The sequence below is a fragment of the Elephas maximus genome, chromosome 4 (assembly GCF_024166365.1).
Source record: "Elephas maximus indicus isolate mEleMax1 chromosome 4, mEleMax1 primary haplotype, whole genome shotgun sequence".
NCBI classification, from domain to species: domain Eukaryota; kingdom Metazoa; phylum Chordata; class Mammalia; order Proboscidea; family Elephantidae; genus Elephas; species Elephas maximus.
In genome coordinates, this window is record NC_064822.1 from 104,564,247 (window position 1) to 104,591,525 (window position 27,279).

The 27,279-nt window shown below is 38.7% G+C and overlaps 1 protein-coding gene across 2 annotated transcripts in view; it reads right to left on the reverse strand.

The window, feature by feature from the left end:
- Positions 1 to 26,884, reverse strand: part of LOC126075375 (tubulin alpha-1A chain) — a 49,292-nt gene extending 22,408 nt beyond the window's left edge. Inside the window, exons 1-4 of one of the 2 annotated variants that reach the window (XM_049883005.1) lie at positions 26,799 to 26,884; positions 24,556 to 24,778; positions 24,276 to 24,424; positions 22,995 to 23,921 (exon numbers count right to left, since the gene is read on the reverse strand). In XM_049883005.1, the coding sequence (XP_049738962.1) occupies positions 22,995 to 23,921; positions 24,276 to 24,424; positions 24,556 to 24,778; positions 26,799 to 26,801 (1,302 nt within the window). In that variant the 5' untranslated portion in view covers positions 26,802 to 26,884. The remainder of the gene's footprint in view (positions 1 to 22,994; positions 23,922 to 24,275; positions 24,425 to 24,555; positions 24,779 to 26,798) is intronic. The other variant, XM_049883004.1, reaches the window with a different exon arrangement.
- Between the last annotated feature and the right edge of the window lie 395 nt (positions 26,885 to 27,279).

Genomic DNA, 27,279 nt, shown 5'->3' on the forward strand with positions numbered 1-27,279 from the left:
TTTCTTCTTTGACTCATGGATTTTTTAGAAGCTTTTTTTTTTTATTTTCCAAATATTTGGTGAAATGCTAGTTTTTTTTTAAAATATGCTTTGTATCTTAATTTCTCTGTGGTTGAAGAATATATGCTGTATGATTTCAGTCTTTTGAAACTGGTTAAGACTTGTTTTATGGTTTAGCCTATGGTTAATTTTTCTAAATGTTCCACATGCACTTGAAAATAATTTGTATTTGGCAGTTATTGTGAGCAGTGTTCCAATTATGTTAATTAGGTCAGGTTTGTTAGCTAAGCTATTAAAATCTTCTAAATCCCCTACGCCTCTTCTAATTCAATTTAGTAAATCCAGACAAGATGTGTTTAAATTATCCCATTAAATTGTATCTGCATGTGATAAAATGATGGGTTACCTCCTCTCTTTTGTCTAGAGTCTAAGGTGATCATCAGTGAGACCAAATGAAAATATTCCTTAGCTTTATTATCCAAAATTAAATCTCAGGTTACTTTTTTGTTTTTTAGTTTGTATGCTGTCCTAATAACAGTTTTATAGTGTATCTTTGTAATAGATGCATTTTTAGGTGGCTGTCAAGCCTACAGCAATTTTGTATTCCCTAGGAATGGCCATGTCACAAAATAACATATTATAATGTATTGCATGATCTGTTTCCTTCTAGCCAAGGCTGACTAACCTATATATAGGCAGACCCCTAACCCAAACTGGGACAATCAGATCCTCACAGCCAAGCATTTGACATTTGTAATAATTAAATATACAAATAGAGTTTTTAGAGCATAATAAGTATAGTAGGCAACCTCTAAGATGGACTCCATTGATCCCCACCTCCTAGTGTCCATGTCTTTCTGTAATAATCTTCTCCCATTGACTGTAGGCTGTACCTAGTGATTTCACTTCTAATAGAATATAACAAAAGTGATGAGATGTTGCTTCATCAAAATCTTGAGCTTCTATTTTATAATATAAACATCAGATGTCATTTGAGATCCAGAACATGAGGCTTGTCAACTATATATCCTAAAATCTGGAATAAAACTCACTATATTATGAAATATATATAATATATTGGATATTATGAAAAGATTGGTTTGAGGACCAGTGGAAGAGGAACATTTCAGTAAAAGGACTTGTAAACACAAATGCACAGAAGTAGGGGATTATAAATAATAGTCAAAACTCTCTGAGATTAGGTTACAAAAAGGCTGAGTGCACGCTCTCTCTCTCTCTCTCATTCTCCTGCTTACTTGCGCTGAGGGAAGCCAGTTGCCATGTTTTGTGCTTTTTCTAAAGAGAGACCCACATGGCAAGGAACTGAAGGAGACCACCAGCCAACAGCCAGCAAGGAACTGAGGCCTTCAGTCCGTTAGCTCTTGAGGAACAGAACTCTGTCAACAAGCATGGGAGTGAGCTTGGAAGCGAATCCTTCCCAGTTCATCCCTGACTGACAGCATAACTGAAACCTTATCAGAGACACAGGCACCCAGTTTAGGCTCATCATATTTCTTCTTCATCTCTGCTTGCTGCCCTAGCATTTCCAATATGCCGTTCCAACTGATCAGCTTCTTGGCTTAGTTCTCACCTTTTTTTTTCTCCTCTTTTCTTCATCTGGAGATTTCTCCGTGAGCTCTGGCATGGAACTCATTTGGTCTGTTCTATAAATTGTCAATAGGCTGGGCCCTTCCTTTAGTGATCCACTGTAGCAAGGATGCCTATTCAATACTGCCAGGAATCCTGGGTTTTGCTTCCTTCCCCAGGTCAGGCCTTGGATATCTTGGCCTTCAACATCCTGGACACCCAAGATAGCACTGAACTGTTGTTTCCCTAAATAATACCTAACATGGGAGTCAGTCAGTCTGCCTAACAGGCTTCTGCCTAGGTCCCTGATGTATTCCCTTTGAACTCTATTTAGTATCTCGCCTGGTTTCTTCAATTTCCTTCTTCAACTCCTCTTTGCCACTTGGACACTTCTAATTTATTACCTGGATTCTCACTTGACACTTTTGAGTCAGTGCTGCCCACATATACTCTCCTGAGCTTGGACACCCCTCCTCTGATACTGGATTGGAACTAGTAGACTCTAGTACTGTCAGTCTCCCTCTGCTCCTGTTCCTCACCCTACATACCATGCCCTATGTCTCATTTTCACAAAATAGCATTTTACTGTGTTTATGGTGAAATTTTACATAGCAAATTAGGTTCCCATTTAACGATTTCTATAGAAATTGTTCAGTGACATTGGTTACATTTTTCACAATGTGTTAACGTTCTCATTATTTTGTTTTGGTTGTTTAGTTTCCAATAATCTAGTTTCCCTGCCCCCGTAACTTCTTATCTTTGCATTAGAGTAATTATTGACTGTTTGGTATCACATGGATGATTTTTTTAAAGGAGCACAGTACTTGTGGGTGATATTCTTTATGAGTTAATCTGTTATTTAGCTGAAAGGTGACCTCGGGATAGTTTCCATTCAAGGTTTAAAGAGTGTCTCAGAATGACATTCTTGGGAGTCCTCCAGTCTTAACTGGTCCAGTAAGTCTGGACTTTTAAGGAATTTGAGTTCTGTTCCACATTTTGCTCCCATTCTATCAGGATCCATCTATTGTGTCTCTGATCAGAACAGTCAGTGGAGGTAGCTGGGCACCATCTACATAGTTCTTCTGGTCTCAGGGTAGATAAGCTCATGGTTCATGTAGACAGTCCTATAGACTAGTTTCTTCTTTGAGTCTTGGGTTCCTTCTTTCTCTTTTGCTTCTGATGAGTAGAGACCAATAGTTATATCTTAAATGGCCACTAGCAAGTTTTTAGGACCCCAGATACTATTCACCAAACTGGGATATAGAACATAAACTTCATGAACCATATTATGCCAATTGACTGAGTCGTTCTGTGAGACTATGGCCTTAAATGTCTCAGTCATTTTTATCCAGATTTTACCCAGGTAGTTTCTAGCTCAGTCTCAGATCACACTCACTCACTACCATGTCTGCCCTCTTTACAATGGTAGTTGAAAACATCCAGTTGGTTCATGTATGCAACTACATTTTGACCATATTTTATGGTATAGAACTTTGGGTCTGCTTTTGTTCATTGCTCTGGGTATAATTTTTTAATGTATGTTTTTACATGTTTGTGATGGTTAAGATTGTGTGTCAGCTTGGCTGAGCCATGATTCTCAGTGTTTTGGCAGACGTATAATGTGATCACCCCTATGATGGAATCTGCTGTGAGTAGCCAATCAGTTGAAAGGGAGATTCCTTGAGCATGTGGCCTGCATCCGGATATAAGTGGACATTCTGGCAGGGTTCAGGGGCTTTTGCTTGTCCTGGGTCCTGCAGCTGGCTCCTATTTGTCTGACCTCTAGTTCTTGGGACTTGAGTTAGCAGCTTACCTGCAGTCTTGCCTGCTGATCTTGGCATTTGTTGAGCCTGTGAGCAAGAGCCCAGCTCTCCAACCTACTGATTTTGGATTCGCCAGCCCCCGTGGCTGTGTGAAAATAGGAGAAACCTCTATCCTGATCCATGGACATTGGATGTTCCAGCCTGTACAACTAAATGAGCTGTTTCCTTGATATAAATCTCTCTCTATGTATATATTTATAGGTTTTACTGGTTTTGCATCTCAAGAGAACCCAGCCTAAATGTTCATGTATACTTTTGTGTTTTTGTGAAAAATTTTGATCTAGCCCTCAAATTCTACCTTAACTTGCTTGAGAACAGAGGAGGGATGGTCCAGTAAGTTTTCTCATTAGTTTCACATTCTTTTCTCGAAGTGTTCACCTTAGGTTGTCAGTCCTACCCCCATTAGATTGTTAAAGCATATGACCTTGCATTTAATTGCCAATAGTTACACTCTACTTACGGAGGGCAAAAGAATAGGTAGTAATCTCAAGTACACTGCTGCTAATATCTATCAAGAGCACACCAGAAAAAGGAATATTTGTGAGGGATTACCTAAAGAATTTTCAGTATTTCCATTCCTCTAAAGCCACTGCTTTAATTGTTATATAAGCATTGTTTCATTTATGTATTGCTTACTCTCTCTCTCTATGTTTATATATGTATCAAACAACCCCAAACCTTATTTACTTAAAACAACAATTACACCTTATTTCTCATGATTCCACGGCTCATGGGCAGTTCTTCTGTTCCATGTGTTGTCATCTGGGTCACTAATGAGCTGCATTCAGCTGGAAGCTTAGCTGAGGCTGGAATGTCTAGGATGCTCACGCTCACATTTTGGGCCTTTGTGCTGGCTGTTGGATGGAGTGCCATGGTTCTTTTCCATGTGACCTATCTCTCTCCCATGATCTCTTATCCTTTGTTAGTCTGGCTTGAGCTTCCTTATGTGGTGACTTTTATAAGAATGAAAACAAAGCTGCCAGGCTTCTTAAGACATAGGCCCAGATCTGGCACAGTTTCATTTCTGCCACATTCTATTAGTCAAAGCAGTCACAAGGCCAGCTTAGATTTTAGGGGGCAAAGGAACAGGCTCTACTTCTAAATAGGATAAGTAGCACAGGAATGAGAGGAATAGTTAGTGGCTATCTTTGGAGACCATCTATGTGAGCATATTTTCACAGAATTTTGCATATAAGGCAGTTCACCAACCCCTGAGAACCATCTATGATGGTTAAGAACCCCTACTTTGAAGTACAAAAAGGAATAATGCATCATGACCAAGTGGGGTTTATCCCAGGAATGTGATGTTAGTATCATATTCAAAAGTCAACGAATCTAATTCATAATATTAATAGAATGAATGAGAAAACCCATGTAATCATCTTGATAAATGCATGCAGAAAAATAATTTGACAAAATTCAAAACCAATTCATAAAAAAAAAAAAAAAAAACCTTTCAACAAACTAAGACTGGAGGGGAACTTCTTCAGTCTAATAAAGAGCATCTATGAAAAACTGACAGCTAGCATCATACTTAATAGTAGAATATTGAATACTGCCTAAGATTGAGAAAAAGGCAAGTATATCTGCTCTCACCATCTCTAGTCCTTAAGAATAAGCCCCTTCTTTAGATACTCTAAATGGCATCTCTGAATTGAGCCAGATTATCAAAGGCCTGCTTGAAAAAAAAAAAAATTTTTTTTTTTCCCTTATCAAAGGCCTGCTTAGCTGGACTGGTATCGTTATATCTTTGATATAGGTTTCTGGTGGAATCACTTTTCTTTTTTTCCTAAAATGTACTTTGATGTGATGCCACATTCTATACTGAAGAAAATCTATGACCTGCCCTATCACTCATATGCTACTAAAAACCAAAAAACCAAACCCATTGCCATCGAGTTGATTCCAACTCATAGCAACGCTGTAGGACAGAGTAGAACTGCCCCATAGGGTTTCCAAGGAGCGCCTGGTGGATTTGAACTGCCGACCTTTTGGTTAGCAGGTGTAGCTTTTAACCATTACGCCACCAGGGTTTCCAAAACGTGTTGCCGTCGAGTCAATTCTGACTCATACACTACTGGTGGGAGTGCAAATTCATATCACAGAATCTACCAAAACCAAAAAAACCAAACACAGTGCTGTCGAGTCGATTCCGACTCATAGTGACCCTATAGGACAGAGTAGGACTGCCCCATAGAGTTTCCGAGGAGTGCCTGGCAGATTTGAACTGCTGGCCCTTTAGGTCAGCAGCTGTAGCACTTAACCACTATGCCACCAGGGTTTCCTGTAGAATCTACAGGTACATTAAAAGAATAATCACCATAACCAAATTGTGTTTGTATTGGAAAATCAATGGTGATTCAGTATTAGGAAATCTTTTGAGATAATTCACTACAATATCATGTCAAAGAAGGATAATCACGTCAATATGCAAAGATTGCTGAGAAGACATTTAATAAGATTTAATTCTGATAAAATTCTTAATAATATAGAAATTCTTATATTGAAATATATACTTTCCTTATATTGATTTAAAAAATTATAAATCATAGGTCTCAAGGCCAAAAGCTGCATTCCAGTTTAAGACAAAGGACAGGATGACCACCATAGCCAGTAATATTATTTTACTTTTTTAATATGAAGGAAATCATACACACAAAAGAATTATAAAAACTTATGTGATGGTTTCAGGATAAAATGTTCTTCTTGCCGTCAGTTTTTTTTTTTTTTTTTTGTCTCTATATTCTTATAACCTTAAAGGTTAAATAGTGAGATAAAAGTGTTTTAACATTAAGTAAATTCTAATCTTAAAAATTTATCCTGATAGATTTATAAAATTTATTATAGATTTATTTCTAACACTATTTTATGTTGAAAGCAGTTTACTATTGTCTTAGGCTGGGTTCTCTAGAGAAACAAAACTAGGAAAGCATATAAATATAGATGGAGATTTACATCAAGGAAAATGGCTCACGCAATTGTAGAGGCTGGAATGCCCCAAGTTTGTGAATCAGGATAGAGGCTTTTCTCCATTCACGTAGCCACAGAGGCTAGCGAGCCCAAGATCAGCAGGTCGGAAAGCAGGGCTCCTGCTCTCAGGCTATGATGATCGATGAATCCCAAGGTCTGCAGATAAGCTGGTACCTCAAGTCCCAAGAGCTGGAGGTCAGATGAATTGGAGGCAGCTGCAGTATCCAGAGTGAGCAAAAAGCCAGAATGTCTGCTTATATTTGGATGCAGGCCACATCTCCGAGGAACCTCCCTTTCAACTGACTGGCTACTCACACCAGATTCAATCACGGGAGTGATCAAGTTGATACACAATCTTAACCATCACAACTATGGAGAAAATACAATACCAAAAAATTTAAAATCCTATTCTTCAAATTTTCCAAACTGTTTAAAAATAGAGTATCTTCAACCTCTTCTGTTTATGTTCCATTTAGTGTCTATATATTGTTTTTTTTTTTTTCAGTTTTCTTTTGCATTCTGTGTTTCATTTTGGATAGTTTCTGTTGTTGTGTCTTCAATTCATTTTTTCTTCTGCAGCGTCTAATCTGTTTAATCCTATCCAGTGTATTGTTCATCTCAGATGTATTTTTCATCTCTAGAATTTTTTATTCTTTTTTTTCCCATATCACTACTTGAAATTACTCTCTTGAACATGTGTAATATAATAACTTTAAAGGTCTTTGTATAATATTAACAAATTATTTATTTGCTTTATTCTAACATACATAATAGTTTCAAAATAATATTAATATTACTAATAATAAGATTACTGAAAACTGTAAGCTTTTTTGCAATTCCTTTTATCTTTAGGATGTATCTCACTACAGATGTATAATCAAATTATTGTGTTTTAAAGTCACTTGACATAATTCTCTCTGTAGTTAAGCCACCAACTTGATACTTGGTTAGATTCATTTGTTTCATTTTGCTTTTGATTTTTAGGGATTTTTTTTCCACCTTGATTTATGTAACTATGTAATACAGTTATATATTTCTATAGTAAAAACTATACAACAAAGTACATTCAAAGATGTCTAGTTACCCATGTTCCTCTCTATAAGTAACCATTTCGATTAGTTTTTGGTTTATGCTTTTATTTATTTATTTTTTTAATAGACTTTATTTTGTAGGGCAGTTTTAGCTTTACAAAAAAACTGTGCAGAAAGTAGAGAGTTCCTGTTTATCCACTTCCACCTGCACATTGTTTCTCCTATTAACATCTTGTATCCCTGGTAACACAATGGTTAGGAGCTTGGCTGCTAACCAAAAGGTCAGCAGTTCGAATCCAGCAGCCACCCCTCTGAAACCCTGTGGGGCAGTTCTACCCTGCCCTATAAGGTTGCTATGAGTCAGAATGGCAATGGGTTTGGTTTTGGGTTTATTCCTGTGATACATTTGTTATAATTGATGAACCAATATTGATACATTATTATTAGCCAAAGTCCATGGTTCATATTAGGGTTCATTCTTTGTTTTGTGTACAGTCCTGTGGAATTTGAAAAATGCTTAATGTCATGCATCAACCATTATAGTATTATGCAGAATGGTTTCACTGCCCTAAAAATACGCTGTGCTTCACCAGTTCATCACCACCACCCCCCACTCCCACAACCATCGATCTTTTCACTGTGTCTATAGTTTTGCCTTTTCCAGAATGTCATATTGTTGGATTCATATAGTATGTAGCTTTTTTGGACTGACTTCTTTCACTTAGCAATATGCATTTAAGGTTCCTCCATGTCTTTTTGTGGCTTGATAGCTCTTTTTTTTTCCTTCTTTTGTTGTGGTAAAAATACACATTACAAAACATACACCATCTAGCTCATGTCTTTTTATCACTTAATAATACTCTGTTTTATGGCTGACTACAGTTTATCCATTCACCTATTGAAGGACATCTAGGTTGCTTCCAATTTTTGGCAATTATGAATAAAGCTGCTTTCATCATTCCTGTACAGGTTTTTATGTGGACGTGCATTTTTTCATCTCACTTGGATGAATACCTAGGAGCATGATTGCTGGATCAAATGGTGAACCTGTGTTTGGCTTTGTAAGAAGCTGCCAGACTATTTTTCAAAATGGTTGTACCTTTTTGCATTCCCACCAGCAGTGAGCGAGAGTTCCTGTTGCTCCACATCCTCGCTAGTATTTGATGTTGCCAGCATTCTGGATTTTAGACATTCTAATAGGTGTGCGGAGTCCCTGGGTAGTGCAGACAATTAACACTCCTGGCTGCTAACTGAAAGGTTGAAGGTTTGAGTCCACCTAGAGGTGCCTCAGAAGAAAGGCCTGGTGATCTACTTTTGAAAAATCAGCCATCGAAAACTCTATGTAACACAGTTCTACTCTGTCATATATGGGGTCATCATGAGTCGAATCAACTCAGTGGCAGCTGGTTTTTAATAGGTGTGTAGTGGTATCTCTTTATTTTTATTAGAAATTCCCTTATGACATATGAGTCTACGCAAGCATCAGTTAAGAAATTAAACAGCATATTACATTGGGAAAATCTGCTACAAAAGACCTCTTTAAAGTTTTAAATAGCAAAGATATCGCTTTGATAACTAAGGTGCATCTGACTCAAACCATGGGCTTTTCAATCACGTCATATGTATGTGAAAGTTAGATAGTGAAAACAGAAGACAGAAGAATTGATGCTTTTGAACTGTGGTGTTTGTGAAGAATACTGAGTACTGTCTATCATGGACTGCCAAAAGAATGCATAAATCAGTCTTAGAAGAAATACAACCAGAATGTTCCTTAGAGGCAAGGATGGCGAAACTTTGACTCCCCTACTTTGAATGTGTCATCAGGAAAGATCGATTGCTAGAAAGGGACATCATGTTTGGTAAAGTAGAGGGCCAATGAAAATGAAGGAAACCTCCAATAAGATGAATTGGCACAATAGCTGCAACAATGGACTCAAACATACCAACGATCATGAAGATGGCCCAGGACCAGGCAACATTTCGTTCTGTTATATACAAGGGCACCATGAGTCAAAGCTGGCTCAATGGCAGCTAATGACAACAACAAATGACACATGATGTTGAGCATTTTTTCCTGTTTATTTGCCATCTGTATATCTTCTTTGGTGAGACTTCTGCCCATGTTGTATGTGGATTGTTTGTTGTCTTATTGTTGAGTTTTCAGAGTTCTTTGCATTTCCTGAATATAAGCCCTTTATCAGATATGTTTTGCAGATATTTTTTCCCAGTCTATGGCTTGTCTTTCCATTCTCTTAACAGTGTCTTTCCCAGAAGAGACATTTTTTATTTTAATGAAGTCTAGTGTACCAATTTTTTCTTTTATGTATCATGTTTTTGATGCTGTACCTAAAAAAATCCTCTCTGGATAAACCCTGAGAGTATGGCCCCTGGACACCCTTTCAGCTCAGTAATGAAGTCACTCCTGAGGTTCACCCTTTAGCCAAAGATTGGACAGGCCCATAAAACAAAACGAGACTAACGGGGCACATCAGCCCAGGGGCAAGGACTAGAAGGCAGGAGGGGACAGGAAAGCTGGTTAATAGAGAACCCAAGGTTGAGAAGGAAGAGTGTTGACAAGTTGTGGGGTTGTTAACCAGTGTCATAAAACAATATGTACTGTTTAATGAGAAACTAGTTTGCTCTGTAAACCTTCATCTAAAGTACAATTAAAAAATAAATATAGTAACGGGAAAAACAAAAGAAATCCTCACCAAACCTAAAGGTCACCTAGCTTTTCTTTTATCTTCCAGAACTTGTATAGTTTTGTGTCTTACATTTAGGTCTATGATCTATTTTGAGTTAATTTTTGTGAAAGATATAAGTTCTGTGTCAAGATTGATTTTCTTTTGTTTGCATATGGATATCCAGTTGTTTCAGCACCTTTGTTGAAAAAACTATCCTTTTTTGCATTGAATTATCTTTGCTCCTTTGTCAAAGATCAGTCAACTGTGTTTGTGTGAATCTATTTCTGCGCTCTCTATTCTGTACCACTGATCTTTTCTCTATTCCTTCACCAACAGCAACTGTCTTAATCACTGTAGTTTTATAATAAATCTCAAAGCTGGGTAGTGTCAGTCCTCCAACTCTGCTCTTCTTTACTACTGTGTTGGCTAGTCTGGGTATTTTGGCTTTCCATATAAACTTTAGAATCAGTTTGTCAATATCCAGAAAATAACATGCTGGGATTTTGATTGGGATTGTGTTGAATCTATGGATCAAGTTGGGAAGAATTGACTTTTTTTTTTAATAATTTTTGTGCTTTAAGTGAAAGTTTACAAATTAAGTCAGTCTCTCACACAAAAACTTATATACACCTTGCTACATACCCCCAGTTACTCTCACCCTAATGATACAGCCTGCTCCCTCCCTCCACTCTCGCTTTTCATATCCATTTGGCCAGCTTCTAATCCCCTCTACCTTCTCATCTCCTCTCCAGGCAGGAGATACCAACATAGTCTCAAGTGTCCACCTGATCCAAGAAGCTCACTCCTCACCAGCATCCCTCTCCAACCCATTGTCCAGTCCAATCCATGGCTGAAGCATTGGCTTCAGGAATGGTTCCTGTCCTGGGCCAACAGAAGGTCTGGGGGCCATGACCACCAGGGTCCTTCTAGTCTCAGTCAGACCATTAAGTCTGGTCTTTTTAAGAGAATTTGGGGTCTGCATCCTACTGCTCTCCTGCTCCCTCAGGGGTTCTCTGTTGTGGTCCCTCTCACGGCAGTCACTGGTAGCCAGGCACCATCTAGTTCTTCTGGTCTCAGGATGATGTAGTCTTTGGTTCATGTGGCCCTTTCTGTCTCTTGGGCTCATAATTACATTGTGTCCTTGGTGTTCTTCATTCTCCTTTGATCCAGGTGGGTTGAGACTCACTGATGCATCTTAGATGGCCGCATTTAAGACCCCGGACACCACTCTTCAAAGTGGGATGCAGAATGTTTTCTTAATAGGTTTTATTATGCCAATTGACTTAGATGTCCCCTGAAACCATAGTCCCCAAACCCCTGGCCCTGCTACGCTGACCTTCAAAGCATTCAGTTTATTCAGGAAACTTCTTTGCTTTTGGTTTAGTCCAGTTGTGCTGACCTCCCCTGTATTGTGTGTTGTCTTTCCCTTCACCTAAAGTAGTTCTTATCTGCTATCTAATTAGTGAATACCCCTCTCCCACCCTCCCTCCCTCTCCCCTTTCATAACCACAAAAGAGTGTTTTCTTCTCAGTTTAAACTGTTTCTCATGTTCTTAAAATAGTGGTCTTATACAATATTTGTCCTTTTGCAACTGACTAATTTCACTCAGCATAATGCCTTCCAGATTCCTCCATGTTATGAAATGTTTCACAGATTCCTCACTGTTTTTTATTGATGCGTAGTATTCTATTGTGTGAATATACCATAATTTATTTATCCATTCATCTCTTGATGGGCACCTTGGTTGCCTCCATCTTTTTGGTATTGTAAACACTGCTGCAATAAACATGGGTGTGCATATATCTGTTCATGTAAAGACTCTTATTTCTCTAGCATATATTCCGAGGAGTGGGATTGCTGGATCATATGGTAGTTCTATTTCTAGCTTTTTAAGGAAGTGCCAAATCGATTTCCGAAGTGGTTGTACCATTTTACATTCCCACCAACAGTGTGTAAGTGTTCCAAACTCTCCACAGCCTCTCCAACATTTATTATTTTGTGTTTTTTGGATTAATGCCAGTCTTGCTGGAGTGAGATGAAATCTCATTGTAGTTTTGATTTGCATTTCTCTAATGGCTAATGATTGTGAGCATTTCCTCATGTATCTGTTAGCTACCTGAATGTCTTCTTTAGTGAAGTGTCTATTCATATCTTTAGCCCATTTTTTAATTGGGTTATTTGTCTTTTTGTAGTTGAGTTTTTGCAGTATCATGTAGATTTTAGAGATCAAGAGGTGATCAGAAATGTCATAGATAAAAACTTTACCCAGTCTGTAGGTAGTCTTTTTACTCTTTTGGTGAAGTCTTTGGATGAGCATAGTTGTTTGATTTTTAGGAGCTCTCAGGTATCTAGGTTTTCTTCTGCATTCTTAATAGTGTTTCATATACTGTTCATGTCATATATGAGGGCTCCTAACATTGTCCCTATTTTTTCTTTGATGATCTTTATTGTTTTAGATTTCGTATTTAGGGCTTTGACCCATTTTGAGTTAGTTTTTGTGCATGGAGTGAGGTATGGGTCTTGTTTCATTTTTTTGCAGATGGATATCCAGTTATGCCAGCACCATTTGTTAAAGAGACTGTCTTTTCCCCAGTTAACTGTTTTGGGCCCTTTGTCAAATATCAACTGCTCATATGTGGATGGATTTATGTCTGGATTCTCAATTCTGTTCCATTGGTCCATGTATCTGTTGTACCAGTACCAGGGTGTTTTGACTACTGTGGCCATATAATAGGTTCTAAAATCAGGTAAAGTAAGTCCTCCCACTGTTCGTCTTTTTCAGTAATGCCTTGCTTATCCGGGGCCCCTTTCCCTTGCATATGAAGTTGGTGATTTGTTTCTCCATCTCGTTAAAGAATGTCATTGGGATTTGGATTGGAATTGCAATAAATGTATAGATGGCTTTTGGTAGAATAGATATTTTTATAATGTTAAGTCTTCCTATCCATGAGCAAGGTATGTTTTTCCACTTATGTAAGTCCCTTTTGGTTTCTTGCAGAAGCGTATTGTACCTTTCTTTGTATAAGCCTTTTATGTCTCTGGTAAGATTTATTCCTAAGTATTTTATCTTCTTGGGGGCTACTGTAAATGGCATTGATTCGGTGATTTCCTCTCTGATGTTCATTTTGTTGGTGTAGGGGAATCCAACTGATTTTTGTATGCTTATCTCGTATCCCGATACTCTGCTGAACTTTTCTATTAGTTTCAGTAGTTTTCTTGAGGATTCCTTAGGGTTTTCTGTGTATAAGATCATGTCATCTGCAAATAGAAATACTTTTACTTCTTCCTTGCCAATCTGGATGCCCTTAATTTCTTTATCTAGCCTAATTGCTCTGGCTGGACCTCCAACACAATGTTGAATAAGAGTGGTGATAAAGGGCATCCTTGTCTCGTTCCCGATCTCAATGGGAATGCTTTCAGGCTCTCTCCACTTGGGGTGATGTTGGCTGTTGGCTTTGTATAAATGCCCTTTATTATGTTGAGGAATTTTCCTTCTATTCCTATTTTGCTGAGAGTTTTTATCATGCATGGGTGTTGAACTTTGTCAAACGTCTTTTCTGCATTAATTGGTAAAATCATGTGATTCTTGTCTTTTGTTTTATGTATGTGGTGGATTATATTAATTGTTTTTCTAATGTTGAACCATCCCCACATACCTGGTATGAATCTCACTTGGTCATGGTGAATTATTTTTTTGATATCTTGTTGAATTCTATTGGCTAAAATTTTGTTGAGGATTTTTGCATCTACGTCCGTGAGGGGTATAGCTCTATAATTTTCTTTTTTTGTGGTGTCTTTACCCAGTTTTGGTATCAGGGATATGGTGGCTTCATAGGATGAGTTTGGTAGTATTCCATCCTTTTCTATGCTCTGAAATCCCTTTAGTAGTAGTGGTGTTAACTCTTCTCTGAAAGTTTGGTAGAACTCTGCAATGAAGCCGTCTGGACCAGGGCTTTTTTTTTGTTGGGAGTTTTTTGATTACCTTTTCAATCTCTTCTTTTGTTATGGGCCCATTTAGTTGTTCTACCTCTGTTTGTATTAATTTAGGTAGGTAATATGTTTCTAGGAATTCATCCCTTTCTTCTAGGTTTTCAAATTCGTTTGAGTATAGTTTTTCATAGTAATCTGATATGATTCTTTTAATTTCAGTTGGGTCTGTTGTAATATTGCCCATCTCATTTCTTATTCGGGTTATTTGCTTCCTCTCCTGTTTTTCTTTTGTCAATTTGGCCAGTGGTTTATCAATTTTGTTGATTTTTTCAAAGAACCAGCTTTTGGTCTCGTTAATTCTTTCAATTGTTTTTCTGTTTTCTATTTCATTTAGTTCTGCTCTAATTTTTATTATTTATTTTCTTCTGGTCCCTTTGGGTTTCTTTTGTTGCTCTCTTTCTACATTTATTCAAGTTGTAGGGATAAATTTTTTTTTTTGTATGTGTGCATTTATTGATATAAATTGGCCTCTGAGCACTGCTTTTGCTTGTGTCCCAAAGGTTCTGATAGGAAGTGTTTTCATTCCCATTGGAGTCTATGAATTTCCTTATTCCATCTTTAATGTCTTCTATAATCCAGTCTTTTTTGAGCAGAGTATTATTCAGTTTCCAAGTGTTTGATTTCTTTTCCCTGCTTTTCCTGTTACTGATTTCCACTTTTATGGCCTTATGGTCAGAGAAGATGCTTTGTAATATTTCAATGTTTTGGATTCTGCTAAGGCTTGCTTTATGACCTAATATGTGGTCTATTCTAGAGAATGTTCCATGTGCACTAGAAAAGAAAGTATAGTTGGTTGCTGTTGGGTGGTATGTTCTGTATACATCTGTGAGGTCAAGTTGGTTGATTGTGACATTTAGATCTTCCGTGTCTTTATTGAGCTGCTTTCTGGATGTCCTGTCCTTCACTGAAAGTGGTGCGTTGAAGTCTCCTACTATTATTGTGGAGCTGATAGAGTTTGTTTTATGCATTTTGCAGCTCTGTCATTGGGTGCATAAATATTTAATATGGTTATATCTTCTTGGTGTATTGTCCCTTTAATCATTATATAGTGTCCTTCTTTATCCTTTCTGATGGATTTAACTTTAAAGCCTATTTTGTCAGAAATTAATATTGCCACTCCTGCTCTTTTTTGATTGTTTTTTGCTTGATATATTTTTTCCATCCTTTGAGTTTTAATTTGTTTGTGTCTCTAAGTCTAAGGTGTGTCTCTTATAGGCAGCATATAGATGGACCTTGTTTTTTAACCCATGGTGCTGCTTTCTGTCTCTTTATTGGTGCATTTAGTCCATTTACATTCAGTGTAATTATGGATAGGTATGAATTTAGTGCTATCATTTTGATGTCTTTTTGTGTGTGTTGTTGACAGTTTCTTTTTCCCACTTAATTTTATGTGCCGAGTAGATTATATATTGTCGTTTCCTCGTATTTGTTGTTGTTGATTTTGTTTCTGCTGAGTCTGTTTTTTTCTTGTACTTTATTTTGATGAATAGGATAGTGTGTCTCCTTTGTGGTTACCTTCTTATTTGCCCCTATTTTTCTAAATTTAAACCTGACCTTTATTTCTTTGTATTGCCATATCTTCCTCTCCATATGGAAGGTCTATAATTACATTTCTTAGTCCCTCTTTATTATTTTAATCTTGTGTCCTTTTATATAATAACATCGCTGTTACCCTGTTTTGGGCTTTTTTCTTATAATCTTGCTTTGTTTTTTTGGATTTCCCTGTCTGGGTTGACTTCTGGTTGTTCTGCCCAGTGTTCCAGTCTTGGGTTGATACCTGATGTTATTGATTTTCTAACCAAAGAGCTCCCTTTAGTATTTCTTGTAGTTTTGGTTTGGTTTTTATGAATTCCCTAAACTTGTGTTTATCTGGAAATATCTTAATTTCACCTTCATATTTAAGACACAGTTTTGCTGGATATATGATTCTTAGCAGGCAATTTTTTTCCTTTAATTTTTTAAATATGTCATCCCGTTGCCTTCTTTCCTGCATGGTTTCTGCCAAGTAGTGTGAGCTTATTCTTATTGGCTCTCCTTTGTAGGTGACTTTTCGTTTATAGCTCGCTGCTCTTATTCTCTCTTTATCTTTGGTTTTGGCAAGTTTGATTGTAATATGTCTTGGTGACTTTCTTTTAAGATCTACCTTATGTGGATGAGCATCTTGGATAGATACCTTCACATCTTTCACGATATCAGGGAAGTTTTCTGACAACAAATCTTTGACAATTCTCTCTGTATTTTCTGTTATCCCTCCCTGTTCTGGTACTCCAATCACTCGTAGGTTATTTCTCTTGATAGAGTCCTACATGATTCTTAAGTTTTCTTCATTTTTTTGTTAAATTCTTTTATCTGATTTCTCTTCAAATATATTAGTGCTGAGTGATTTATCTTCGAGTTCAGAAATTCTGGCTTCTACTTACTCAATTCTGCTCCTCGGACTTTCTATTGAGTTGTCTACTTCTGTAATTTTGTTGTTAATCTTCTGAATTTTTGATTGCTGTCTGTCTATGGATTTTTCCAGCTTATTAAACTTTTCATTATGTTCCTGAATAATCTTTCTAATTTCTTCAATTGCTTTATCTGTGTGTTCCTTGGCTTGTTCTGCATATTGCCTTATTTCCTTCCTGATGTCTTGAAGGGTTCTATATATTAAACTTTTGTATTCTGCATCTGGTAATTCCAGGAATGCACTTTCATCTAGAAGATCCCTGGATTCTTTGTTTTGAGAGTTTGTTCAGGTGATCATGGTCTGTTTCTTTATGTGACTTGATATTGACTGTTGTCTCCGAGCCATCTATAAGTTACTGTATTAGTTTATGCTTGCTTACTGTGTTGTAGCTTTTAGCTTTGTTTTGTTTTGATATACCCAAATGGGTTGCTTGAGTGAGCTAGCTTGATTCTTTTTGCCTTTGGAGCTCTGACATCCTGTCCCCAGATGGCTGGAGCTGTTTTCAGGCATATCAGTCTAGAGTCCATTCAGTTTTTTTGTATGAATTCAGCTCAGGTTTCCAGGTAGCTGATCATGAAGTGTGTAGTACAGGCTCTGTCTTACAGTCTTAGAGGGGCAGGGGTGGTTGGCATATATACCAGTATCTGATTGCAACAGGGGGTCACGCTCTGAACAAGGCAGGGGCCTGATAACTGACCCCCGAGTGTCTCTGAGGAAAGTGCATCCCTATTCCCTACAGCGTGCAGGTGGGTGGGTTCTGCAGATGGACCACGGGCACCCAAAGTTTTTGGTTGTAAGGACTGGGAGATACCAGTTATCCTTGGACCCCTGTCGCGGGTGGCTGGGTGACCTGAGTGGAGCTACCAGACTTTAGGTCCCTGATGTGGGTAGGTGAGGACCTTGTTTAATAGGCAAAGCAATGTCAAACATCAAACACCCACCTCTCCACTACACAGCTGAAACAGTTGGAGTCTGTCAACAAGGGCCTGTTCTCCTGAAACAGGCTCATACAGGTCCACGCAGCGGGGAAAGGTGCTCAAAGTCCACGGACTGTTTATGCCTGGACAGGAGCCGCTCCTGTCCTGAGCTCCCCTGGTTAGTGGAGCTAGCAAATTATCTTTTCCCCTATTTGCAAATCTTTTCCTTCCCCAAGGCCGGGAGGATGGCTCTACATGCTCGACAGTGGCTATCTCAGGCCCAGGGAATTCAGCCACTGAAGCCGGCTTAGGGATGGGGGGACACATTAAAATATAAGCAAGTACTTAGCTTTTGCTGAAAGTGCCATTCTTCTCAGCTTCCGGAGGTGTGAGTAGGCTGTGTGGCTGGCTGCTTCTCCCTGAGGAAACTGCGGCTGAATGCTAGTGCCAGCCCGCCACTGCCGCAGTCCTGAATGGTGCCCGAGGGCTCCCCGCAATTCAGGCCTGATAACTCCTCTCCACTTCTGAATGGTCTCTCCCTCCCCCTGCCCCTCAGTTCATTTTCTAAGCTTCCCTTTGAAGCTCAGGGCTACCAGCTTGTCACAAATATGGTTGTTTCACTTTTTTTTTCAGGTCTTTGTTGTAAAGAGGGCTCGCTGGAAGCATCTGTCTGTTCCACCATCTTGGCTCTGCCTAAGAATTGGCATCTTAATATTAAGTCTTCATATCCATGAATATGGAGCCCTGGTGGTGCAGAGGTTAAGAGCTCAGCTGCTAACCAAAAGGTCAGCGGTTTGAATCCACCAGTTACTCCTTGGAAATTCTGTGGGGCAGTTCTACTCTGTCCTGTAGCATCACTACGAGTCATAATCGACTAGATAGCAACAAGTATAGTATTTTTCATTTTTAATGTTTTTATCCATGAGTATGGATTATCTCTCCATTTATTTAGATGTTTGATTTCTTTCATCACAGTTGTGTAGTTTTCCTCATATAGATCTTGTATGTATTTTGTTGGATTTGTATGCCTAAGTATTTCTTTTTTTGGTGCTGATGTAAATGGTGTTGTGTTTTTAATTTCAAATTACAATTTTCATTGCTGGTACATAGGAAAACAATTGACTTTTGTATATTTTCTTTTTTTTTTAAGTAAACAAAAATATTATTATGAACTCATGGATTTTAACATGTTTCATATGTTTCAATCCATTGCAGTTATTATTGTTTTCAATGATCATACTGTACCATCAATGGGAGCCCGTTCAAGTTGGCTCCTGTACATATATATATAAATTATATTTTAAAAATATTTTTATTGTATTTCAGGTAAAAATTTTTACAGTAAACTAGATTCCTATTCAACAATTCATATACAAATTGTTCTGTGACATTGGTTACAATTCCAGTAATGTGTCAGCATTATTACCATTTCCACCCTACCTGCTGGATTTCCATCTATCCAGTTTCCCTGTCCCTTCTTGTGTCTTATCTTTGCTTTTGGGTAAATGTTGACCGTTTGGTCTCTTATAGTTGATTGTTTAAAGGAGCACATTTCTCATGGGTGTTATTCTTTATTTCATAACCCAGTCTATTATTTGACTGAAAGATGACCTCCAGGAGTGCCTTCAAATTTCAGGTTAAAAGGATATCTTAGGATGATATTCTCAGGGGTTCCTCTAGTCTCTATCAGTCCAGTAAGTCTAGTCTTTTTTATGAATTTGAGTTTTGTTCTATGTTTTTCTTCCTTTCTAACCGAGACCTTCTATTGTGTTCCTGGTCTCCTGTATCTTTTTGATATGACCATAATCATCTTTGCTATCTTCTTTGCTTTCTAAAATAACAGATTATTCTAGGCTCAGCTTGTACATTTCCTGCTCCAAGCTTGGAACCAGACATTTCTCAAAAACTTCTGGTTTCTTTTGCTGGGAAATGGTATTTAGAGTCCACAATCTGGGTACTATGAATACTAATTGCTGTTTGGTAGGTCATTGATCTTAGGCCTTTTCAGTGGACAAAGCTAGAAAAAAAATTTTTTCTTCCATTTTGTAATAGAAAATATCTCACAAATTCATACTGCTATTTCTAATTCAAATTTAGGATCACAGGGCTTTTAACTTCTTTGATTTTATACTTGTATCTCTTTTATTCTACACTTGACTCATTCAACCTATAATCATTGTACACCTCACATGTCTATTATACTGCATTAGGTGTTGGTAATGCACATTTAAAACTTACATTTGATCTAGTTTCCACATTGTGTTTTATCTGAATCAGCCAGGCCTTTTACTTTTTGTGCATCAGATCTGTTTGCGTTGACGTCTAGTTGAAACTGCTAATCAGTGAACTCTGTACCCATTCACATGGCATTCTCCTACACTATGTCCCTTGGAATTCCTTCTTTTTTCTTCTCCTTTTCTGATACTCCTGTTCTTAGGATCTTCCATGCTGGTCTTTCTACCCCTTTACTTTTTACTTCCTTTCTTCTCTTTACTTTACACTTTCCTTTTTTATCGAGATATAATTCACGTACTATAAAATTCATCCTTTTAAAGTGGACAATTTTATGGTTTTTAGTATATTCACAAAGCTGTGCAACCATCACCACTATTTAATTCCAGAATATTTTTACCACCCCGCAAAAGAAACTGTACACCCTTTAGCAGCCATTCCTCACTCACTCCTTTGCCCCTGTTCCTTGACAATTAATCTACTTTCTGTCTCTCTGAATTTGCCTGTTCTGGACAGTTCATATAAAAAGAGTTATACAATATGTGATCTCTTGTGTCTGGCTTCTTTCACTTAGCGTAGTGTTTGCAAGGTTCATCCATATAGTAGCATGTATCAGTACTTCAGTCCTTTGCAATGCTGAATAACGTTCCATTATGTGGATATACCTATTATTTATTCATTTATCAGTCGATGACATTGTTTGGATTGTTTCCGCTTTTAGGTTATTATGAATAATGCTGCGATGACCATTCATGTACAAATTTTTGTGTGGCCATATGTTTTCATTACTCTTGGGTATGTATCTAATAATGGAATTGCTAGGTCATCTGGTAATTTTGTTTAACCTTTTGAAGAGCTGCCAGGCTGTTTTCCAAATAGGCTGCACCATTTTGTATTCCCACCAGTAGTGTACAAGGGTTTCATTTTTCCCGCATTCTCATCAACACTTGCTTTTGTCTGTCTTTTTTATTATAGTTATCCTAGTAGGTGTGAAGGAGCCCTGGTGGTACAGCAGTTAAGCATTTGGCTGCTAACCAAAATGTCAGCAGTTGGATTTTATCAGCCGCTCCTTGGAAACCCTATGGAGCAGTTCTTCTCTGTCCTGTAGGGCCACTATGAATTGGAATTGACTTGATGGCAACAGGTTTGGTTTTTGCCTTTTTTTAGTACGTGTATAATATCTCATTGTAGTTTTGATTTGCGTTTCCCTGATGACTAATGATGTTGAGCTGATTTGTTTTTTTAAGTCCTTTCAACATCATTCCCACAGCTTCTCCAGGCCCCAAACAATATCAGGTCTTTTGGGTTCAATTATTCCTATTTTCTTATGCACCTGAATATTTTCTTTTTCATATTCCTGTTCAGTAATAGACATGTGTATGTAAAAAGATGAGTACCATCTATTTCTTCTTTGCAAAAATTATTTTTTAAAAATTTAGGCCTTATATTTACATCTTTATTCACATTTTTAACTTCTCATCTCAATTTTTGGTATCGTTTTGGGGAGAGGGGTCTTTTACTTTACTATCTTGTTCATTAAGATTTCTATTGAAGAAAGATCCTATCCAGGGTCTTAATTAGCAAAACATCCTCCTCCATCTGCACCCCTGGCCTTAAGCAAGTACTTTTTCACTAACCTTTGGTTCTTTCTATTCCCACTTCTTAGTGTTTATTTCCATGGTCCTTTTTGTCTTAAAGCTTCCTTACACACATCAGATAAAACGCTTTTTTCTCATTTTTCAAATCTTTCTTCAAAAGACCGTAATTCACTAAGAAATACCGTATTTCTGGATTTCCTTGCTTTGTTTTCTTTTTTGCATGTTTACATTTTGGGAATAGTTTGTATTTTATCGATGTTTGGAAGTTATTTCTACATTCTCTTGATCTTAAGAAATTGTTACTATTTAAAACTACCTTTTTTTCTTAGGGGCTTATTTAATCTTTGTTAATCTTTTAAAGCTGTTTTATAATGAATAGTAAATATAAGTTAGCATAGTATAGTTATGAAAGACATTGAAGTTATAGACTTTTAGAGGTATGAATAAAACAAATTTTTTTTAGAGGATGTATTCCACTTAGTTACCACTGTATTGGATTGTCTTTGAAATTAGGTGGTCTTGGCTTATTTCTTATATTTCATTATTTCCATTAACTTCAATTAAACTCAGATTGCAGTATAGTATACCCCTTAGTTTAGTGTCAAAGGAAAAACAGATAAAATGGACAATTAATACCAAAAAATTATTTCATCACCTCTGGGTATTATCCTAGAACAAGATACTGTGATGGTGGGAAGACAATTTGCAAGTCTTAAGAAGATGTAGTCTTTTGGTTGGACTGGCATCTGAGCTCTATTGTTGAAGAAACAAATCTTTCTTTCTGTGCTGGTGCTAATGTCCAAAACTGCACTATTAAGAGTTTTGTTCTTTGAAGTTATTGACCCATATTAAAGTAAGGATATTCTTGGAGGATTAACATTTCAGATATGTAACTAACAGAGTGAATAAATCAGGCTTTTTCCAACGTGACATTCAGCTGAAAACACATTTGGAAAGAAGAGAGTAAAAAAATTGTTCTAGAATAGGGGATACTTGCTTAGAGAGAGCAGACTTCTTTTGGAAACCTGGGCAAAGGAAGGATAATGGCCCTAGGAAGTGAGGGGGCATGAAAAGGAGCATGGAAGATCTGATAATGCATTTGCAGTATTCACTATTCTGTCTGTTAGTGGTACAAGGCTCATCAGCCAACCAGAAAACCTTGGCTATGCATTAACAACTTTCAACTCTAAAAAGTATGAACAGTTTAAATAACTTTATTATAATGGGATCAAAACTTAAGAATAGCATATCATGCTACCTAATGGTAATTTTAGGTATACATTTTTATTTTATAATAAGAGCTATAAAAAAATAGAATATGCTAAAGTAAAAACAAGTCACTTCATAGGTATGTGTATAAACCATAGGCAAGTAATTTTTTCTTCTCATTGTACTGACTACGTGAAATTTCTTAGATACGCAAAATAGAAAACACAAGACTGAACTCATTTAAGACAGGGAATACTTTATTCAAAACCCATCAGAGAAAGGGACAGCTTGGGTCTGTAACAAAGCGTTCATGTTTTAAAGCATAGGTCAGTAATTATATATGAAAGTATACACTGCTACATACAAATTAACTGATCAGACCACGACTTTTCAATGTTTTAAACAGAATAAGCTTCCCTGTAAAAGCAGCACCTTTGTGACGTATTAACTTTAGTATTCTTCTCCTTCTTCTTCACCTTCTCCTTCAACAGAATCCACACCAACCTCCTCATAATCCTTCTCAAGGGCAGCCATGTCCTCACGGGCCTCAGAAAACTCTCCTTCCTCCATCCCCTCACCCACGTACCAGTGAACAAAGGCACGCTTGGCGTACATCAGGTCAAACTTGTGGTCCAGGCGAGCCCAGGCCTCAGCAATGGCTGTGGTGTTGCTCAGCATGCACACAGCTCGCTGTACCTTGGCCAGGTCTCCACCAGGCACCACAGTGGGAGGCTGGTAGTTAATGCCAACCTTGAAGCCAGTGGGGCACCAATCCACAAATTGGATAGTACGCTTGGTCTTGATGGTGGCAATGGCAGCATTGACATCTTTGGGAACCACATCACCACGGTACAACAGGCAGCAAGCCATGTATTTACCATGGCGGGGGTCACATTTCACCATCTGGTTGGCTGGCTCAAAGCAAGCATTGGTAATCTCTGCTACAGAAAGCTGTTCATGGTAGGCTTTCTCAGCAGAGATGACAGGGGCATATGTGGCCAGAGGGAAGTGGATGCGGGGATAGGGCACCAGGTTGGTCTGGAATTCTGTCAGATCGACATTCAGGGCACCATCAAATCTGAGGGAAGCAGTGATAGAGGACACAATTTGACCTATCAACCTATTCAAGTTAGTATAGGTTGGGCGCTCAATATCAAGGTTTCTGCGACAGATGTCATAGATGGCCTCATTGTCTACCATGAAGGCACAATCTGAGTGCTCCAGGGTGGTGTGGGTGGTGAGGATGGAGTTGTAGGGCTCAACTACAGCTGTGGAAACCTGGGGGGCTGGGTAAATAGAGAACTCCAGCTTGGACTTCTTGCCATAATCAACTGAGAGGCGTTCCATCAGCAAAGAGGTGAACCCAGAACCGGTTCCCCCACCGAAACTGTGGAAAACCAAGAAGCCCTGAAGACCTGTGCACTGGTCGGCCTGTTAGAAACGAGAAGAACAGAGAAAAGATAGTTACTGCTCTTTGTGATATAAGCATAGTAAATATATTTTCTTTTTCTATATATCTCCGAGGATTTAAATCTTATTTTGATACTTTTTTTTATGTAGATCTGCCTGGAATTACTCAGTATCACTTAGAAGCATCCTCATTAATATTTATAAAGTGACACCAAATAGTTCATGTCATTAAAAAAAAAAAAAACTAAAGTGGTAGTATCATCTCACTCTTTATTTGCATTTTAATTCTGTATTAGAGGAAAAAAAAAAACAGCATTTATTTCAGATATCTTCCTGATGCTCATTAATTTATTTTATTCTTAAGAATAAACGTACCAGTTTTCTAATCCGATCCAGAACCAAGTCAATGATCTCCTTGCCAATGGTGTAGTGGCCGCGGGCATAGTTATTGGCAGCATCTTCCTTGCCTGTGATGAGCTGCTCAGGATGGAAGAGCTGGCGGTAGGTGCCAGTGCGAACTTCATCTGCAAAAGAAAAACAGAGAGGCCACCCACCACTAACAATGTGCACAAGCCTATCAGTGCAGCCCCCCAGGACAGAGCTCCTGTGCCAGGCCCCTGGGATGTCACCAGGGCTACTACTAAGTTCAACTCACCAATGACCGTGGGTTCCAGGTCTACAAACACTGCCCTGGGCACATGCTTGCCAGCGCCAGTCTCACTGAAGAAGGTGTTGAAGGAGTCGTCTCCTCCCCCAATGGTCTTGTCACTTGGCATCTGGCCATCGGGCTGGATGCCATGTTCCAGACAGTAGAGTTCCCAGCAGGCGTTGCCAATCTGGACACCAGCCTGGCCGACGTGGATGGAGATGCACTCACGCTGTAAGAAGGAAAAGGGAAGAAAAAAACATAATTTGGCCGTATTAAAGCATTTTGAATTTTCAGTAAGTTCCTAAAAACATTTCTATCGATATATTTTTCAAATTTACTTGAAGTCATATCCCTAACATAATAAAAAAATGATTAAAGAATAGCACCTGCAAATGCTGCAGATGGGTGTGGTCTCTTTAGCACGTAGTGGATACCTACTGTTCCCACACCATGCTTGAATAGAAGATGTTTCAGATTTAAAAAATATTCAAAGCACAGATTTTTGTAAAATGAAGTAAATTTAATGATAAATTAACAGGAATTAATTAAATTTGTCTATTAAAAAAGATGAGAGGTTTTTCTAAATAGGGCTTGGTATTTCAACATGGAGGGGCCTGCAGCTGAGGCAAGAAGCCACACCCTTCTGCAGTCTGTCTGCAGAATCTGTCAGTACTATGAGGTTAGAAGCTCAACAAGGTCTGCCTCCTGCACTGCTGCATTGCTGTATTTGCTGTGCCTGGTGCTACTCTGTACTTTCTGCTACATTATTTAACAGAGCAAGCTCTATTTCCAGCAACTGCCTACATGATCTCATTGTGCTGTTTTGCCAGTTTCCCTTCTCTGACCTAGCCTGGGACCATGTGCTTGAATTGAAATGAATTAATGAAGTGGCATTAGAACAAAGACAGCTGATGCAGAGAATAATCCTTCTTTGTCTGCAGCAATGTCATTTAACCGATTTTTTCTCCAGAATCTTCTCCACTGCAAAAAACTGAAAAATTATTAGTATCCTTAAAACAGCACTTCCTATGTTAGAAACAAATATTGCACGAGAAGCTATCAAACAAAGAATAAACGCCCAGTGAGAGGATACTGAAATATTTAATGCAACAAAATAGTGTTTCATTCCGCAATTCACTACCCACCACTCACTAGTCATACTCATCACATTCAGAGTAAATTTTCTTCCCTTCGGTCTTTAAGCCTACAACTTCCATTGTCTGTCTATTCACTAACATATTGGGGAGGGGGTGGTAGGAAAGGGCGTTTCCCTGGGTCATGAGCATAAAGGTAACTTGGTTCACAAAGGGGCTTTCTTGAAGAATTGCGGCCAAAACAGACAACAAACAGACAGACAGACAGACACACACACACACTCACACACACACAAGCGAGTCGGTCAGGGCGGGGCGTCCCCAAACCAGACATTTAAAGAGCTTGTCAAGTGAACTGTGATTTTGCTCCTCAAAGGGAAAAAAAAATCTAAGTTTTAGCAGTGAATAAAAAATCTTTTGACGCCTACAGTTCCTCAGTGATTAAACGCTTTTATTAAGTCTTCTGAAAAGAGTTTTAGTGAGGGCGAACCCCGCCCAGTGGCTCCAAAGCCAGAGAAGCCAGAAACAAACAACTCCTCCCCTGCGCCGCCCTTGCGCTGGCTGCCAAGGGCTCCAACAGAAACTAACAATTTTTTCCCCGTTAATATACGGGTATCTTTTTAAATTACCAACGAACCGGCGAGGGATCTTTTTATATTAACGGAAAGCTCTGCTTTGTCCCTGTCCTTTCTCCCAGCTACACTCTCGCATCCTGTTCCTTTTGGACGATTCCCCCTCTTCCTGTTCTTGGGGAACTACGCGAGAAAGTAAGGAGCCTCTCCAAGTTACACGAATACCATACGCATACGAGCAGGCGGCGCCACGATCGCCTTTCCCGGCCCTAGACATTTCCATTACCGACAGATAGGCCGCGGCGTTCAGCTGCTGGCGGCACTGAAGCTCGGTAACAAAAACTCCCTTTGTTCTTCGCCATGGTTCTGCGCTCTGCGCGCAGTTCTCGCTCGTCTGCACCCCGCACTGCGGTAGCAGGGCTTAAGGATTTGAGGCAGACAAAAGCTTAACCTCTCAAACAAAGCATAAGGCTGCCCGTGCCCAAGGAGATTGCAAAGGAAAAGGGTTTAAGGTTTTCCAAGCAGCCTCTGGGGAACTGACCCCACCCAACGGCCCAAAGAGCCGGAAAAAGCAGATTCTTACCATGGTTGTTGCTTCGCGGTTGCTCGCAGATCGCGGAGAGGAAGAGGAGAGGTTGTTGCTTCTTACAGCGCGACTCTTAGGCGGTCGATGTAAGAGAACCTGCAGCACATGGGCGGATGCAGCTCCCTATATACAACTCGGTCACCATGGGGATGGGCCGGGGCCTTTTCCTGTTGGTCCAGACCCCTCAATCTGCCCAGAGAAGCCACGACAGGAGAGTGGTGATTGGTGCAAGCGACATGGGATGAGGTAATCTCTCCCCCACCCCTTTTTCCCTAGCATCCAGACTGTTTGCATCCTTCAGACAAAGAGACTTAGCAAAAGCAGTCAGTCGAGCATCCATTAAGGGGTGGGGTCGAGGGGATGGGGAGAAAGAGGACTGGATTAGAATGATTTTATGTTGCTTAAACTTTAAACCACAGTTAAAATCCCTATGTGTGGGTTTTCCTTACACTTAATCATAGATTTTGTGTTGAGATGA